The sequence below is a fragment of the Schistocerca nitens genome, chromosome 9, assembly GCF_023898315.1.
Source record: "Schistocerca nitens isolate TAMUIC-IGC-003100 chromosome 9, iqSchNite1.1, whole genome shotgun sequence".
Lineage (NCBI taxonomy): Eukaryota > Metazoa > Arthropoda > Insecta > Orthoptera > Acrididae > Schistocerca > Schistocerca nitens.
Genome location: NC_064622.1, coordinates 515278794 through 515298353, shown reverse-complemented (window position 1 = coordinate 515298353; position 19560 = coordinate 515278794). Strand labels below are relative to the sequence as shown.

At 39.8% G+C, this 19560-nt stretch overlaps 1 protein-coding gene across 1 annotated transcript in view; it reads left to right on the top strand.

The window, feature by feature from the left end:
• LOC126203762 (transmembrane protein 248-like) overlaps nucleotides 1–19560 on the top strand; it is a 74253-nt gene that overhangs the window by 36958 nt on the left and 17735 nt on the right. The window contains exon 5 of the mRNA XM_049938131.1: nucleotides 5129–5257. Coding sequence (XP_049794088.1) covers nucleotides 5129–5257 — 129 coding nt within the window. The remainder of the gene's footprint in view (nucleotides 1–5128; nucleotides 5258–19560) is intronic.

The window sequence follows — 19560 nt, the reverse complement described above, 5'->3', positions numbered from 1 at the left end:
ATATTACATTATCTTTTGTAGTAAGCAAGTAACGTAGGATCCTGACTTATTCTGGCCTGTCCAAATATTTCCCTCTTCCTCTTACACGATATCTAAATTCCGTTAGTAATCCATGGATTACTCGACTTTGTAATGGCGTTTTTGGATAACGTTTCAGGAAAGCAACTCTCAAATATTGAGGAAAATTTACGGTGGAATAAATTGAATTTGGCATCAGCATCATTTTCTGTATATACTTCATCCCATTCTACCTCTTCTAGGCTGCACTTTATAAAGCTCTCTATCCTGTTTGCATTAATAAGCCTCCCTGCCTTGTATGAACCTGCCTGAATCCTGTAAGGTGCTATATGTGTTATTTCCATTAACTGTGCGTCATGATCACAGGGTGTATACGACCCGGGACAACCGGGGAAAAACCTGGGAATTTTTTAGAGTCCCGGGAATTTTTCATTGATTTAGTTTTCAGTTAAATTTTTGTAATTTTGACTGGTAAGAACCAATACTCTGACAAAAGATATTTCTGTATCCCGCTACTGCAGAATAATACTGCAGCATTAAAATATGAACAATAGAAAAAAAAATTAAACCTAAATTGCAAAGGAAATGCACCAAATAAAATAACACAGTGCTCGTACAAGTGTCTGCCAGCAGCAAAATGTGTCAATGGCTTTTGAAAGGCTATGCAATGCCTCATAACAACAAATTGCCTTTGATGAGAGTGACGTCACAAACTGTTTACATTAGACTCATTTAATCAGTTACGAGCGGGCTCATGCACACAAGCAGTTGAGTCGCGTAAGAGTAGTACCTTCTCCCGCTTCTGGCTAAAAAAAAAAAATGTGGCTGTTGGCTGTGTAACCAGCAGTAGCAGTAACCAGCCACATGGTACCTGGAAAAATTTTACTGGCACGCCCAAGCTGCCAGATTCATGGGTGTGCTGCAGGCCCGGATCTAGTGGGTAGTGGGGGCAAACCGGGGTATCTGAACCGGGTGGCAATTTTGGGGGGAGGGGGCAAATTCATATTCTTTAGGGGGGAAAAAACCTTGTTTCACAAAGCACCTAGCATCCTGCGCCCATCGGTCTATAGATTATTATATGATTTTGAAACACATCCCTGCTGCTTTTTGAAAACAATAGAAGTTGATTTTTGAAAGCGTGCATAGTTTGCATGATGTCTCTGCCAGGGGAATCCTCGTCACATCTAGAAATAAACTTTCCTGCAGACAAAACGGGATGGTGCTATACGAGCTGAGCAGAATAAAGCTGAACCGGTGAATGCTAACTGCTGCTTGTTTATGTGGTTGATTCGGTTTGCGAATGTCCATCCTTGTTATAATTACTAGTGAAATCCATACATTCAGACTACCAGAATGGAAATAAATTACTTACAGGCAAGAAAGATTACGTATTATCTTCTCGGTGTATCCAAGAAAGTGAAATTTTGACAGAAATTTTTTGGCCAGATCGCTAGACTAGACAGGGCCAGTTGTAGTCCTGGGCTAGCAGTCGCTTAAGTTCCATTCTGGGAGTAGCGCGGAAAACGGATTGTATGAACACTAATAACGCCTAACGGGAGAATAATTGCTGGACAAATAAACTGTGATTGTGGCAGTGTTCGTAAAGTTAACTGGAGAATGAGTTTTGACAGTGGTAGGAATAGTTACAGAATTAGTGATGACAAGACTGTTTGTTAGAACGAGGAAGGAGAAGAAACAGGGACATCACACAAATTATGGAAGAATATGACGATTCCAAATTTATATAAAAATTTCTTTCTACTACTTTTCGGTCTCATGCATGAGAAACTGGGGCATATGAATGAAATGTGAAACTATTTCCTAACGTAAAGCTTTTTGCCTGTAGTAGACCAAATAGGTATTTCGTGAATTATATTCTGACGTATTATAAAAATGATCGTTATTGCCAAAACAGTCTCGCTTATTTTGTGTGTATTACAATTGCTGCAACATTAGAAATGGCTATTTTGTTTTCTCCAGCACACAGTGATAAAATAGGTGTAATCAGATTGAGAAACCACACAAGTCTTGGGTACTATTTGTATAACAGCTTTTTCAGTATTAGACAACAACATTTCTATTTTTCATGTAGCAAAATGTTTGATGAACTTCGCTAAGGTAATAGTTCTTCTGCAGAAAAGAAAGCACACCATGTAAAACTGTAGCAAGATTAGAGAGAAAAATTGCTGGGACCTAAGGATTGAAGAAATGTTTACTGTCTTGCCTGTCTCTTGTCTTTGCTGGTTTTAGGTGTCCTATATTTAATTTTATGTCGCACAGAAGAGCAAGTTATTGGCTAATAGGCAATAAAGAGTCCAGATTTTCTGAAGAGTTCTTGTTCTCCTGGTTACAAATAATGCTATCCGGTATTAATTGTGAGGCCTTTTTTTACAACAACAAAAAAGAGGGGCAGGATGTCTAACCGGCCAACTGGGAGCAGAAGAGACGCTACAGGACATTTTAATTTCCACCATCCTGAAATAGTTTGATGGCATCCATTACAAAATATACACGTTTGAGTTCCACAGAGCGAAATACAGTGACATGCGGTGTGACAATGTTGTTTGAAGATGGGTGGCACCGCACTGCACACTTAAGACCAAATAACATGTCTTACATTTCCTCGAAGATATATGTTTTATGTATCAGACTCTTCAGAAGGATGTGTGCTGGAAAATTAACTTATTTTTTAAAAGTCCTTTTTTTTCCGCAGAGCAGCCTGAGTTACAGAGAGAGAGTGTGTGTGGGGGGGGGGGGGGGGTAAAGTAGTCTCCACGTGACCCTTTTTTACATTTAGTGATTTTTCTGTTTCCTCGTTGTTTATTACTCTCATGTCAAATGAAAACAAGACGGATTTCTGTGGCTGGGAGCTATTAAGTGAATTAAAATACATTCACATAATTACGGAAGGCTAAAATATGTTACTAGTTTCAGATTTTATTTTATTTCCACCTTTCTGACAGTCAAGCGTTAATCGCCTTGCAGAACAATGAAGTTATTTTTGTCGGTTTGATAAATAAATTTGGCTTTTATTAAGCTTTCCTGCTGAGGCAGTCAATTTATTCCACACTGTTGGCCAGTTTCAACTGTTCGCTGCATTTCAGGTGCACGTTTTCATTTTCTAGCACGTATGGCATTTTTTTCCCCCCCTGAGTATCATTTTTTAAAGTGCCGGGAAATTCTACGTTGCTGTATAAAACCATATCCTTTAAAAGGATAAGTTTTACAGTTCTAAGGGAAAGTATACTCTCACTTAACATGGCAAAAGTGTGTTTTCACCCAGGAGAAAATGTATTTTCACTGCTGAGAAAATGTATTTTTAACCGATAGATCCTGGAAAAATTTGGGAACTTTTTTACCTTGTCCGCGTATACACCCTGGATCAGATAACCCATTAACAACTGGGTACACATTAATTGTTTCTGCCTGAGCACTACATATGAAAATGTTATCGATAAGTGACCTACTATCCTGCTGCACACGAGTTGGAAAATTTACAACAGATACTAGATTGAAACAACCAAACAAAGATACTAGCTCATTTGTCCTATCCGTATCTTTCAAGGAAATATACATTAAAATCACCGCAAACCACTAACTGCTTCTTCTTGTCTGACAGGTAGCTGAATAATGCCTCGAGATTTTTCATGAGTAGCTGAAAGTTACCTTGAGGAGATCTGTAGATTGTTACAATTAGTATAGAAGTATATTGCAGTAGCAACTCACAAGCACATACTTCAAGGATCTGATCTACACAAAAACTATATGTTTCAATATTTTTCACTTTGTGTCCAGTTTTTATATAAGCAGCAACTCCTCCTTTTTCCATGTTGATTCTACATGAATAAGATGCTGATCTGTAATCCCTTAAATTTAACTTCTCCATCCCTGCAGTTACATGGTGTTCAGAGAGACACAAAACATCTATACCTTCAGAATTTACTCCATTTTCTAGGCATACAAAAAGCTCATCTATCTTATTTTTCAGTCCTCTAATGTTCTGATGAAACACACCGATTTTATTTCTTTGGATACTGCTACAGACATTATGGCACTGTTCTGTTTTAATCTCTTTCAATACTCTGTCTGTAACCTGACTCTAACCTAAGAAATGCGTCCTTCTGACTCCAGTAATCACAGGTATTTTGTCTTGTGTGCATGTGGCCCCCCTTACATTTTCTGCAAGATGATCAACTAATCTATCCTTCCCCCTCCTATTCAGGTGCAGGCCATGACTAGTGTAACCCCACCTCCCAATTGCATCAACAGGCACAGCACAGATATGAGATTTAGGCTATTGTGCATATGGTGACAACTCTTGTGAACACCTATACTGCATTATGTGGTATAACAGCAACCAGTACCAATATGTACAGTTTGTCAGTTAACAGATCCTACTCAGTTATCAGTGTTTTTGAATTCTCACATCTTACACGATATGAGCTAATTGGATGGCATGTGAAAGTAAGAGATGCTGCATCTGCTTTTGTTCTGGAGGTAAATGGAGCGGTTGGCTTGGCCATGACGATTTACAATGGTTATTATTTGTACCACATTTGCTTAAAATTTCAGTGTGTAAATTCACAGTAAATTGTCTATGTTGACTCCTACATTTAAGATTTTCTTTTGTGATGACGCTTTTAGCCTTATTTTGGTTTTGTGTTGTATGCAGACACCAGAAGATGGTCTGGAAACAACTGAAACCAGTTGTGTGATAAACTTTGGAGTCATACAGCTGCTTGCAATCATGAGTTTTAACACTACTCTGGTTTCTATACAAATTGTAGATAACATTTTCTTCTTTTGTATACCATTGCAACCTTCAGAATCTGAAAGCATGTAATCCAATAAACATTGTCAAATGCTTTTTATAAATTTGAAAGTGCTATAAATATAGGCTTTTCTTCTCAACTTCTAAGATAATATGAAGCGTCTGGTTACCAACTGAAACAATTAGTAATACTCACATTTGAAATTGTCTTCAGTGACAATATCCCAATTATACTTCATTTTTTATGCTGACAAAAATGATTTAATTTATTTCAGAATTTTCATATTTAAGGTAGTGTTCAGATTTTATTGCCGACTGCTATTTTACTATTTGTTACAGCGTGATCGTTCATTGATCAATCTCCACTTGATACACACGAGTTACTTCTTGTTTGTGATGGCCATGACCCTGATATGCTATGCCATTATCAAAGGAAAGCCAAAGCAAAAGACTATTATCATAGAAAAGGTAAATAAATGTCTCAGTTTAATGAGAATAATTATAGCATGTGAAATGTTTAACATAATTTTGTAGTTTGTGCAGTATTTGAATAATTTGATTTACTAACTTCTTGTTTCTTTCTAGATGTAAAAATGTGTTGTTTTTTTATTGTGTTTGGCACAACAATGCCTTGCACTGCGTGTATTCTCTCTCTCTCTCTCTCTCTCTCTCTCTCTCTCTCTCTCTCTCTCTCTCTCTCTCTCTCTAATCACCAGAGGATTATGCTATTCATATTTTCTCTCTGCTGTAGTATTTTCATCCTAGCTGCATGTCATCTCTCATTTTCTTTCAATTAACAGCAGGTATTGGAGAAAAATTAAAGGAAATATAGAAAATTATAGTTCTGGAAAAAACTCAAATATAAGAGAAAATCAAACCAATGGACTATGAGAGACTTTACGCACACTAAGCAGTATATTTCACACTGATCCTAGAATTTAAATGCATTATGGTATTTGGAAGTCACTGTATTGTGGAGAAAAGCACAATAAATAACCAAATAGTCAAGCAGAAGTATTAACAGCGAGAGGAAAAATACAACTCGGTTGATTTTAAAAACTGAGCAGAATTCTGAGAAACTGGGACAGTAAAAATTTATTCTGTATTATAATAAATGTATTTCTGAAAAGTTCAGTGCTATTTTTCAACAGCATTTTCTCTGTTTTTGGTGTTACATCGTTGTTTTTATGTGCAGTGAAACCCCACTTTCATAGTTTTCAAGGGACTTCATAAAAATGGTTTACTTTGCAGGAAAATGTAAAATGTGTGAAATAATGTTTTAAGCTGTAAAAGTTACTTGTAGAGTAGCCCTTGCATTTTTGCTCTTTGTGTATGATATATGTACTTTTTTGTCATCAGTCTTCTGACTGGTTAGATACAGCCCGCCACGAATTCCTCTCCTGTGCTAACCTCTTCATCTCAGCTTAGCACTTGGAACCTATGTCCTCAATTATTTACTGGGTGTATTCCAGTCTTGTCTTCCTCTACAATTTTTGCCCTCAACAGCTCCCTCTAGTACCATGGAAGCCATTCCCTCATGTCTTAAGATGTCCTATCATCCTGACCCTTCTCCTTAACAGTGTTTGCCACATATTTCTTTCCTCTCCGATTCTGCTCAGAACCACCTCATTCCTTAACTTATCAGTCCACCTAATTTTCAACATTCGACTGTAGCACCACATCTCAAATGCTTCGATTCTCTTCTGTTCTGGTTTTCCTACAGTCCATGTTTCACTACCATACAATGATGTACTCCAGATGTATATTTTCAGAAATTTATTGCTCAAACTAAGGCCAATATTTGATATTAGTAGACTTCTCTTGGCCAGGAATGCCCTTTTTGCCATTGCTAGTCTGCTTTTGATGTCCTCCTTGCTCTGTACGTCATTGGTTATTTTACTGCGTAGGTAGCAGAATTCCTTAACTTCATCTACTTCGTGACACTAAGTTTCTCGCTGTTGTCATTTCTACTACTTCTCATTACCTTCGTCTTTCTTCGATTTACTCTCAGTCCATACTCTGTACGCATTAGACTGTTTATTCCATTCAGCAGTTCATGTAATTCTTCTTCACTTTCACTCAGGATAGCAATGTCATCAGCAAATCGTATCATTGATATCCTTTCACCTTGTATTTTAATTCCACTTCTGAACTTTTCTTTTATTTCCATCATTGCTTCCTTGATGTACAGATTGAACACTAGGGGCGAAAGGCTACATCCTTGGCTTACACCCTTTTTATCTTATATCACCCATCTTCCTTATAGCTTACCCTTACTTTTTTCAGAATTTCGAACATCTTGCACCATTTTACATTGTTGAATGCTTTTTCCAGGTTGACAAATCCTATGAACATGTCTTGATTTTTCTTTAGTCTTGCTTCGATTATTAACCACAACGTGAGAATTGCCTCTTGCCTTTACCTTTCCTAAAGCCAAACTGATAGACATCTAGAGCCTCCTCAGTTTTCTTTTCCATTCTTTTGTGTATTATTCTTGTAACCAACTTGGATGCATAAACTGTTAAACTGATTGTGCTGTGATCATTCTTGCACTTATCAGCTCCTCGCGTCTTCGGAATTGTGTGGATGATGTTTTTCAGAAAGTCAGATGGTATGTCGACAGACTCGTACATTCTACACACCAACGTGAATAGTCGTTTTGTTGTCAGTTCCCCCACTGATTTTGGAAATTCTCGTGGAATGTTATCTATCTCTTCTGCCTTATTTGATGTTAAGTCCTCCAAAGCTCTCATAAATTCTGATTCTAATACTGGATCCCCTATCTCTTCTAAATCGACTCCTGTTTCTTCTTCTATAACATCAGACAAATCGTCTCTCTCAAGAGGCTTTCAGTGTATTCTTTCCACCTATCCACTCTCTCCTCTGCATTTAACATTGGAATTCACATTGCACTTTTAATGTTATCACACTTGCTTTTAATGTCACGGAAGGTTGTTTTGACTTTCTCATATGCTAAGTCTGTCCTGACCAAAATTTCTTTTTTGATGTTTTCACATTTTTCCTGCAGCCATTTCATCCTCACTTCCCTGCATTTCCTATTTATTTCATTCCTCAGCGAATTGTATTTCTGTATTCCTGAGTTTCCTGGAACATTTTTGTACTTCCTCCTTTCATCAATCAACTGGAGTATTTCTTCTGTTATCCATGGTTTCTTTGCAATTACCTTCTTTGTACCTATGTTGTCCTTCCCAACTTCTGTGATGGCCCTCTTTAGAGATGTCCATTCCTCTTCAACTTTACTGCCTACTGAGTTATTCTGTATTGCTGTATATATAGCCTTAGAGAACTTCGTATCCCACTTCTTTGTGCATTGATTCTTCCTGACTAATGTCTTAAACTTCAGCCTATTCTTCATCACTACTATATTGTGATCTGAGTCTATATCTGCTCCTGGGTATGCCTTACAATCCAGTATCTGATTTCAGAATCTCTGTCTATGATGTAATCTAACTGAAGTCTTCCCGTGTCACCCGGCCTTTTCCAAGTATGCCACCTCCTCTTGTGATTCCAGAACAGAGTATTCACTATCACTAGCTGAAATGTGTTACAGAACTCAATCAGTCTTTCTCCTCTCTCATTCCTTGTTCCTAGCCCATACTCTCCTGTAACCTTTCATTCTACTCCTTCCCCTACAACTGCATTCCAGTCCTCCATGACTATTAGATTTTCATTCCCCTTCACATACTGTATTACCCTTTCAATATCCTCCTACACTTTCTCTCTCTCTTCATCTTCAGCTTGCAACGTCGGCATGTATACCTGAACTATCATTGTCGATGTTGGTTTGCTGTAGATTCTGATAAGAACGACCCTATCACTGGTCTGTTCACTGTAACACACTCTGCCCTACCTTCCTATTCATAACTAATCCTACACCCGTTGTACTATTTTCTGGTGCGGTTGATATTACCTTATACTCATCTGACCAGAAATCATTATCTCCTTTCCATTTCACTTTGCTGGCCCCTACTTTATCTAGATTGAGTCTTTGCATTTCCCTTTTCAGATTTTCTAGTTTCCCTACCACATTCATGTTTCTGACATTCCGTGCTCCAACTCGTGGAACACTATCCTTCCATTGGTTATTCATTCTCTCTCTCATGGTCACCTTTGCCTTCTAAGTCCCCTCCCGGAGGTCTGAGTGGGGGGACTATTCCGGAATCTTTTGCCAATGGAGAGATCATCATGATACTTCTTCAGTTACGGGCCACATGTCCTGTGGATACGCATTACACATCTTTAATGCAGAAGTTTCCATTGCCTTCTGCATCCTTATGCCATTGATCATTGCTGATTCTTCTACCTTTATTGGCAGTTTTCCACCCCTAGGACAAGAGTGTGCCCTGAACCTTTGTCCGCTCCTCTGTCCTCTTTGACAAGGATGTTGGCAGAATGAGGGCGACTTCTTATGCTGGAAGTCGTCTTCTGCCTATGCGGATTCTTAATTAAAATTTAAGCAGCAGCGGGATTTGAACCTGGGACCAAAGACGTTTCGATTATTAATCAGAGATGCTACCCCTGGACCATGGGAAGCAATATGTACACTCTTTGACATAAAACTCGACCGGCGGCCGGCCGCTTCAGAGGCTAAGTCCGCGCCGATCGCGACATGGGACAAAAAAACTGGCCAACTCGCTAATTCTCTAAGTCCGGTTATCTGCACAATCTGGCAACACTGTAGACTGCGGCACTTCCTGGAGGAAAACTTGTCCCAAGATAGAGAAACTCTAGGCTGATTACGCCTGTGGTCTAGTGGTAGCGTGCGTTGTTTTTGTTCATAATGCCAGTGGATCGAGAGCAGCTGGCATAAAATATTTTTATAGCCTCTTCTGTCTGAATGCTGAAGACGTGAATGTAATGGTAGCGCAGATTCAATCTATTTCGCTTTGTGACACACCGATATCAAAATTTTATCCAGTAACGATTTTGCGGCAGATTTCCTGCAGACTGTCCTCCTCTGGACGCCGTATGCGGCAAAGCTCCGGGATCCATTTGCTGGCTACTGGCAGCGGCCGTGGCGACAGCAGCGGCGCTGCACTCCCCCGTTCTTTATCGAAAGCGCCTGCTACCGCTCATCGCTTTTGATGATTTAAAACGCTTTATTATTAAATGTTGCTCCACAGAAAATTTCTACAATTTCCATTCACGCTCAAAAGCAAAGGAGACAGACGCCCTGATTAGTAGGCGGGTAATCGGCAAGAGCTGAGTATGGCCCGAAATTAATTTTATAGACTGGGACGAAATTAAACCACCTCACTACATTCGATGGATTTATAAATGCTTCATACCTCGTTTCTTTTCCTTTCAAACTTAATTATTTGTGCAACTTTTGGTCAATGTTTGGATGTTTTCGTCAAGCCAGAGTGAGCGTCTGTGGTGTAAAGTGTATTACAGTTCTTGTTTCATTCCTTATGGTAAGTCTATGCGATAAACTGTGTGAATACCTTACAATGCATGCTCTGTAGCAGTGCAGGCACACTGCACATTTGGAGTTCCATGTGTGGGTTCATGAAGTATTTATTGTTGATCGGAAGTGATAGTTAAGGTCATCAGATTTAAACCAGAAAAATTTGTCGTTTTGAAGGTTTCAGAGAACGGAAAGGAATTGCTAACGCCGGTGTTAGAAAACGTTTACAGTTAAATGCTATTGCAAAAATTTAGAAGAAGGGAACTATATTAATGAACATGTGCACTTCATAAACAACCTTCTGACATGTTAGACCTATATGACGAACAAAGCTCAAATTTATATCGTTGACAGTCGGTTTGAATCTTTTCAGGACCTATTTTACAGTGAAGCACCTTGGAATTTGCAAAGCAGAAATCCATGATATTAACTTAATTTACTAAGTCGAAATCGGACGAAGATTGATGTTTAAAGGCATTCTTCAGATTTCGCATAAGAAATTTTTACTAGCAGTTTGCAACTCCATTAATTAAAATGGAAAATAAAAGGTTGTAGTCAGCGGCTTCTACCGTGATTCGAACTTATAGTAGAAGCACTGCAACGCACAAGGGAACCTCTGAGCTAACGACACACTGGCGGCCAGAGGCGGACTATAGTCACTGCGATGTTGCCTGAGCCTCAAAACGCAACCTTAAACACACAAAAAGAGGAGGTGGAGATTACTGTTTTAACGTCCCGTCGACAACGATGTCATTAGAGACGGAGCACAAGCTCGGATTAGGGAAGGATGGGGAAGGAAATCGGCCGTGCCTTTCCTAAGGAACCATCCCGGCATTTGCCTGAAGCGATTTAGGGAAATCATTGAAAACCGAAATCAGGATGGCCGGGCGCGGGATTGCACCGTCGTCCTCCCGAAGGCACACACAAACAGGTGTTACTTATGTGAAGAACGCCGTTCTTGGAGTCCAGAAATTAAATATACTTTCTAATTGTGTCATCTTGCAGTGGATTATATCGTACGAGTCTTCGATGTGGAAAACGAATGTCAAGTGAATTTAGCGAGGTAACGCCGACCTACAACCGGAAGTAAATGCACTATCAGAGTGTTGACAAATACTTGCTACGACGCTGCCATTTCTCGGCTCTCTGACGAGGCAGCTCTTCAGCGAAATGCTTGCCGTGATTCTCCGATACGGTTCTTCAGAGTGGAGACGCGCGCGCACGTTTGGTTTTTATGCGGTGTTCTCCCCTGATGGTTTCTGACGTCGCCTTGTGGGCTATGTAATACATATGAGACATTCAATTATCATTAATCCAGAATGATACAAGTTTCAGCTTCCGGCGTGGAAGAAGGCTGTTGACGCCGACATTATATCATTTCAACGTAGGGAAAGCAAAACGGATCATTCAATGTTTCTCATTCAACATAAAGCATGTGAGATAAATTTCCGTAACGTTCTTAATCATCTAAAAATACAAACGAAGTAAAAATACACCAGAAGCTTATTCGAATTGAATATAATGTAAGAAACCAAACGCTTTGCACCTCGATGTCGAATTTGTCCACTTGCAATCGTTTGCAGCATGCACATAGAATGTCATGATTACCACGAGAATGAAGAAATATGTTGGTAAGGATGGAAGCAAGAAGAGACGCAGTCAACAAATATTCTATTCCTCATGGCATTCATTTCATTTGACACGTAAGAAGAGGTAAAGCGGTTCAAAAATGGTTCAAATGGCTCTGAGCACTATGGGACTCAACTGCTGAGGTCATTAGTCCCCTAGAACTTAGAACTAGTTAAACCTAACTAACCTAAGGACATCACAAACATCCATGCCCGAGGCAGGATTCGAACCTGCGACCGTAGCGGTTTTGCGGTTCCAGACTGCAGCGCCTTTAACCGCACGGCCACTTCGGCCGGCGAGGTAAAGAGGGAATTTACTTTCGTTAACACGAAAGATATGCCGCACATATTGATAACGAGGAAGTCTGCGTCTTCATACGTTTCCTCCTTGAAATCTGTATGTTCTATTATATACTAAGTAGCCCGATCATTGTTTCAGTAATGTTACCCTCTTGTTTGACCCCGTAACGATGAACAGATTCCAAATGCATGTCTCTGCGTGAAAGTAGCTGTTCGAACCCTTCCTGGTTTTTTTTGTGTTTTATTGCTTGGAATTCCTGAAGCAGACCACTGTGCCTTCCCCCCTCGTGGGTTAGGTCTCAAAACTAAACCGCTTTGTATCCAATGGCATAATTTATTCATACAACATCAGCATAAGACTCTAGCGAGTGAGAGAATGACAATAACAATCGTAACAAGAACAAGCAAATAATGAATGATGTTTATTCCAACGCAGAACGAGAATGGCTTTAAATATAAAAATCTATATCTATGTCCATATCTATTGATCTTTGAGTTGGCACAATGCAAATATATTCTTAGCATTTAGTTACTGAATTTAGTTCTGGATGTTTGCAGAGAAAAGGAAAAGTCGGTACTTCTCGCTTGTGTAATATAATGTGAACCAGCAACTACCCTTTCCTTAGAACACGACTCAAGCAGGTCCTCAAATAGGCACTGCTGCATTGTGTTCCCTGACATTGCTCTGATGACGGTTAATGCAGATAGTTCCGATTATGAAATACAAAACGTATTGCAGGTTAGTTCCTAGGATAGTAACATTAAATTTGCGTTGTAGACGGCACATGAACGTGACGACTATCCATATTACTCATCAATATAAAAAGACAATATTTTGGGAATTTAGCAGGATTACTCAAAATGAATTCTGAAATTGGGTGACTGACCGCACAGGTGCTAAACGTCGTCAAGAGTATGCGATGTCCTAATCGCATTAGGAATATGAAGATCGACTTCGACAGCTCGCAACTTTCACATTGCTATCTCCACCCTACTCCAGACAGCTCTCGGTGGAGTTGCACTACGTTGCCGATGTTATGGAAGGCCTTCAAACCGACAACAGACCACATATTGAAAAATACAAGCGAATTCTCTTGCAGCGTAAGCTTATTGTAACTAATCTAAAAATTATTGGAGAGGAACATTGTCCTATTCAAAAAAAGTAAAATGTTACACACTGTTGACGTCAAACAGACATTATCTATGTCCTGTCTTGTGTCCTACTCATCTATAATATCAAGTGTACTATGAAAATGATTATATATAATGGATTATAAGGTAATGCATTGATACCAGATGGTAGATGGTGGGGGCCGGCCGATGTGGCCGTGCGGTTCTAGGCGCTTCAGTCTGGAACCGCGTGACCGCTACGGTCGCAGGTTCGAATCCTGCCTCGGGCATGGATGTGTGTGATGTCCTTAGGTTAGTTAGGTTTAAGTAGTTCTAAGTTCTAGGGGACTGATGACCTTAGAAGTTAAGTCCCATACTGCTCAGAGCCATTTGAACCATTTGAACTATTTAACACAAAATGACATTAAAAATTTAAGTTATTCACGAGCAGCTAGTTGAGAATATGTATGAACATTAAATGACACGACGAACCGTCTTGTTCTGCATATGGATTCAAACCCAGCTCATGCAGACTAAGCAAAGATGTCGTGACTGACTGAAACTAACAGTCATTCCTGATTAGGAATACAGAGAGTGATATACCCCGATTTTAGACAGTATCAGTTGGCAAATATCAACTTTAAATTGCATAACGCAAACATTTTTAACAGACGCGAATTCCTACCCAGCATCTATTGTCCCTGTTAACGAACTACGAGAGATGTTAAATATTGCTTCTTCACAAGTAACTTACTTGAAATGCCGTGAGGTAAAGCTGTGTGTTGGACACGGATTTAAACCCGGAACCTAATCGGATTGCTATCGAAGCACAGTCAAATGTGACATATCGGAATTTCGCGGCAGTAGCTAGATGTTTTAACTGAAATGACGAGACGAAACATTAATTTTTTCCTTCCCAGGACTCCAACCCGGCACCTATCGCTGTTATATTCTAGAGAAAACGAACGTTAAATATGGGTTTGTTGCACCAGCAGTGACATGTGAGCATGTTTGAACTGAAATAATATGACGAAGAGTTCAGCGCTCACTGGGAATAGAGCCCCACACATATCGTTGTTGACTACACACAAAGAGACGTCAGCTACCGAATTTTTCTCCACCAGCTGCTCAGAATAGCATCTTGAACTTACAGTCATCTCGCAAATAGTTCTGTGTCTCACTGGGAGTTAAAAACGTCAGATATCGTTAGTGTTGACAGCGAATGAAAATACATTAAAAATCAAAATTATTATCCACCAGCAGATAGGTGGTTCAAATGGCTCTGAGCACTATGGGACTCAACTGCTGAGGTTATTAGTCCCCTAGAACTTAGAACTAGTTAAACCTAACTAACCTAAGGACATCACAAACATCCATGCCCGAGGCAGGATTCGAACCTGCGACCGTAGCGCAGGTAGGTGTTCTCATGCTAGAGCTTGATAATACATAATTAAATCTTTAGTGCCGGGCCAGGATTCGATACCATTCACGCATAATATGTGAAGGTGTTGAGGAATCTGCAGTTTTGAACAAACAACAAATTGTAGCCGAGCTGTATTGCCACGAAGGGATCAAATTCCGCGTTAAGGGCGGTCTGAGTTGCATTCCCAGTTCAGAACCAATTTTATCGACATACAGAAGCTCAAATAAAAGATGGAATAAGTGTCCCGTGACCATACATAGCGTTTGTGTCGTCACTTGAAATAAATAACTAGTATAAGAAAGGTTACTGGTGATAGAGTTTCTACATGTCGCCACTCCAGACTTTATTGTGGTTCAACCTACCGTCTACTTGGTAAAGAAGGAATATCATCTTTAATGTGAATTTTCAGACCACGCAGCCATTATATCTTCTTCACTTGGTGTAGCCAGGAGAGAATGGAATCTGTCTCTCCCTATCTAAAATCATTGACAGAAGTGGGAATCGAACCCAGACCATAGGTATAACAACCTACCATCCGTCCAACAGACCACGAAATCCTCTTCTCTGCGAGTCATTTTTCTATCGTAACGCAGTTGCGCCACACTGGATGAGAATTCTGACACACAGGCTCCCTGTAGTAATTTGCAGCATGTTCAGTAAATTCATTTACTTGGTTGACCGAATCACCATGAACTAGCTGCCTCGGCTACCCAGTGCATACATTCGACTATTTTGTAATCACAGAAATAAAATCACGTAACTGCCACCTACACACAACTGCCAACATTGTAGGATGCAGAAGTTTAAATAGGAAGTGTTCCTTTCCCCTTGAGCTATTCTATTGCGCTATCTGTTACTAGAAAACGTCGTTCAGTCCAAAAGAAAAGCTGTAACTGTTTGTCTCTCAGAAGTCAAGACCTGGCCATATGCATAATCTCACAGTGCTGTGGAATCCAAAAGTTCTGGAGGAATAGTTGCCGAGCTCTGGAGCTGTTGTAGCTACGTGTCAGCTTGTAGCATAGATAAGATGTCGCGAGTTCGAATACATTCAGTGCTACATTATTTAAAACGCAATTCTGCTCTCTGTTGAAGTTATCAATCTAATGGAACTTTGAACATAATTCCCTTCACTTCTCAACCCAAAGTAGTCGCATGTGGAAAAAGGACTAACTACTGTGACATTTTGTTCTATTCAGGTTTAACAGACAGGAGGCAGCAGATGCATCTCGAAGATGTGCAGGGAGAGCGCATCGTGCCATAATATGAGGCACTGAGAGCACAAGCGGACTAACCCCGGAGAAGTCAATATGGAGGAAACAGGTCTCATAATACGGGCCCACAAATAATGTATGTTTGTGATACATTGCAGCCTTGTAACATGCATATGATGTAACTGTGGTTTTATTGAACAATATTTTGACATAGATAAATTACAAAAGTACTATATAGTAGAATATTAGCAGTTTTGTTGTGGCTTAGTCCATTTTCGCTCCAAGTAGTTGAACATTCTCAATGACAGGTCCGTTAGTACGCTGATGCATGTGACAATAGTATTCATTACTAGTATACATTGTACACATTACATGTAACATTTTACATTGGTTTCTGTAATGTTACGCATTGTGTTACATTTCAAAATCATCCACAGGCAATGTTTCTACAGCATTTGATGACGTTTGTAAAGTTTTGTAGAAATCATGATGAAGTGGAGGTACATACGGAAGCAAACTTAGCAGATCCTTCTTTTTTGCCTCTGTAATTACATTTCCATTAGGATAAAGCAGTTCGAGATTGCTGATGCATGTGGATGTTCGTTTGGCCACATCAATTTCCTGAAATGGCTCTTGGTTTTGGTTCGAGTATTTATACAATATTTTGAATCTGTTGGTTGCTTCATACCGCAGCCACTGTATGTTCAACCATTGTACTTTACAATTGCCAGAAGACATTTTTCGATTCGTGATGTTTCTTTCGAGTTGTTTTGTTGAAAAGAAACATTCCGCATTCATATTAATTACCTTGAATGGATTCCTTTTTCTGGCACTCACTACCACATCATTCCAGTGTTTAGGACGGTAAATATTAGGAAAATACTTTTTTCGTTTCTGAACTAAGCCAAAATCCTGATCACAGGGCAGGTACGAGTGTCCGCTAACTAAAAATTTATGGTCTATTTCCTTCACAGAGAACTCTGAGCTGTTGACAATGTATTGGCACAGTACAGCAACCTTTATGTTTCTATTCTGGCCTCCGCACTGATCAGAGTACATAATTAGTTTTTCAGTCCTGACAAAATTGCGTATGAAGTACAGCAAACAAGAACCAATTTCTTGTGGCCCTCTCGACGCAATGGATTCATGCCACAGAAACATGTATACATCATCATTGTGCATATTGTGGATGCCAAAGCAATATGTCCACAACTGACGTTTGTAATAGCAAACTCCAGTTGAGATGATCGGTGTAGGCAAAGTTTTCATCAAATCAAATGTTATCACTGTAACGTTACCATCTGATTTGCTAAGCAATGTATCACTATGTAAACCTGCCCGTGCATACTCAGCTTTTTGCTGATGGAATTCACGTTCTGCAATTAACTCCGTCCTCTCCTTATCATTATCGGCAGCTGTTATTTTTACCTGCAAAGCATCACATGTTCGACAAGAGTCGGACACTGGTGGATGAAATGACAAATTGAAGTTTTCGTAAAAAATTTTGCGGAAAATAAAATGAGAAACGGGCATTTGCTCCTCTGCACAGTACAGTGAATACATGACTGATAAATTTAAATCTGGTCCTAAATACTTTCTACCGTTATTTTTATGATACGCATAATGGCTTTCATATGCCGGGAATTTTTCTATGAAACGTTTTACTACATCAACTTTGTGGCGAGGTGTTTTATTACCAGGTTCACCTTTACCTCTACCATCACGAGGAGGGGTGGCTTTTTCCCCTTTATTCTTGAGTACCCTATCGATTCTTCCAGCAGATACGGCTAAAGTATTCTGAAAGAATCTTTTGCACACCCTCGTTTCAGACCCATTTGAATTGAGCAAGTAATACAATCTCGTCTTCTCCCTACGTGAATGTTGCTGACCTACGTAAGACCGTGCTTTATCAACGACTTTAATCATGGTAAACAGGAAAGCCGACTGCAGATCGTGGCTGCCTAAATTATAAAACTCATTGAACACTTGTTCCTGCTGTTCTTCGTTGATGTGTTTGTGGCACTCATACCGGCACGTACACTCGCTGATTTTCCGCAATTCCTTTCGAGGTACAAGGTTACCCTTACGGTTTACATACTCTTGACCTAGAGCTCTCCGTTCTTTCCTAACGTTACGAAGCCATTTATCTTCGTTTCTAAGGCGCTTCTTTCCTCGGCTCCGTACCACGGCATCGTCGTTCGTCTCTGGCACGTCCTCTGGAACAGTTGTTGCTGCAGCCGTGCTCGCTCTCGCGTCTCCCGGCACTTCCCCATCGGACGCAAACATCTCTGTAATAACAATATCCATCCCTCAATGTAATATTAACTACACTACAATAATGGTCAACGTGTGCATTGGTATCCACAGGCGAAGCAATTGCTCAACACAACTCGGCGGGCGGTAAAACATTGTTGTACACATAACATTACAAGTGATCGTTACTTGATTACACAAAATAGCAATACATAAAGTATTGTTTGTATGTCATTCTGTTTTCGTATGGAAAACAACCTGCATTTTCTGAACAAAGTCACCATTCGAGATACGGTACATCTAGACGTGTTTGCATATGAACGCGTTAGTGTACAATCGACAATGTTATCCGCAAAAAAGGAATGGAACACAATAAAAACTAACCTTCCAATTGCTCCTCCACGCTTTTCGCAGGGGCTGCCATGCTGATCAACTGAAATACACGTCCACGTGGTCACTGGTCCAATACGTTGTTCCACACTAAATACACAAGTCTTTCGTTCGCCGGCGTCACGCGCAATGGCAGTGGACGGAGAGCATAGAGCACAAATGGACTATGACGCATAGTCCACTCCTGCTCTCAACGGTATCTATCGGCGGTTGAGTGCAACAGCAATGTTTACGTTGCTACATTAGACAAACCTTCAGATAAACAAACAGATCAACATGCATTGCATAATACTCGTATACTGTTATCACAACATGTCAATACCTCAAATTCACAAAAAGTGTGGGTTAGTCCGCTTGTGCTCTCAGTGCCTCATATGTCAGAAAAGTATTTTCTACATTAGCCGTCGTGTGGTAGTGATATTTTATTCTTCTTCAAACTTTGACTGACAGCTTTAACTCAGAACAAGTTTTCTACATGCATGTAATCAATAAACTGCATGTGCATTGTCAGACTGTCATAGGTAACATCAGAGAATTCGCATATATCGTTGATGATTAATTTCTCTCTCATGTTTACTATTGTTTTAACAACACTAAAGGAAACCTTACGAAAATTGTGCACTGTATTATAAGAAATGAAATAAAACTAACCATGATAACCTTACGACGAAAGTATCTGTACACAAGCATGCCTCTATCGACACGAATTAGTAAAATACTACTCACTTAGATTTTGATTGGGTCTGTGTTTAATTGGTATGCTGTGTCATACTCAAGAGGTATGCAAATGTGGCATTTCATAAATATAGTTACGTATTCCTAGAAACCCAAAATTCGCTTGTCAGCAGCGGAAAGAGGCGTTACCTGTTGTGCAGCATTGTAAGTTTTTCAACATTGCACTATGAGCTGAAAGCATTTTCTTGCGATTTTCTCATTGACGTTTGATCTGGCTGCTTGTAGCTCTTTCACAGAAGGGATAAAAACGTCACAGTCAGTGAGACTGGAACTGCGAACCGTAACAGACGCTG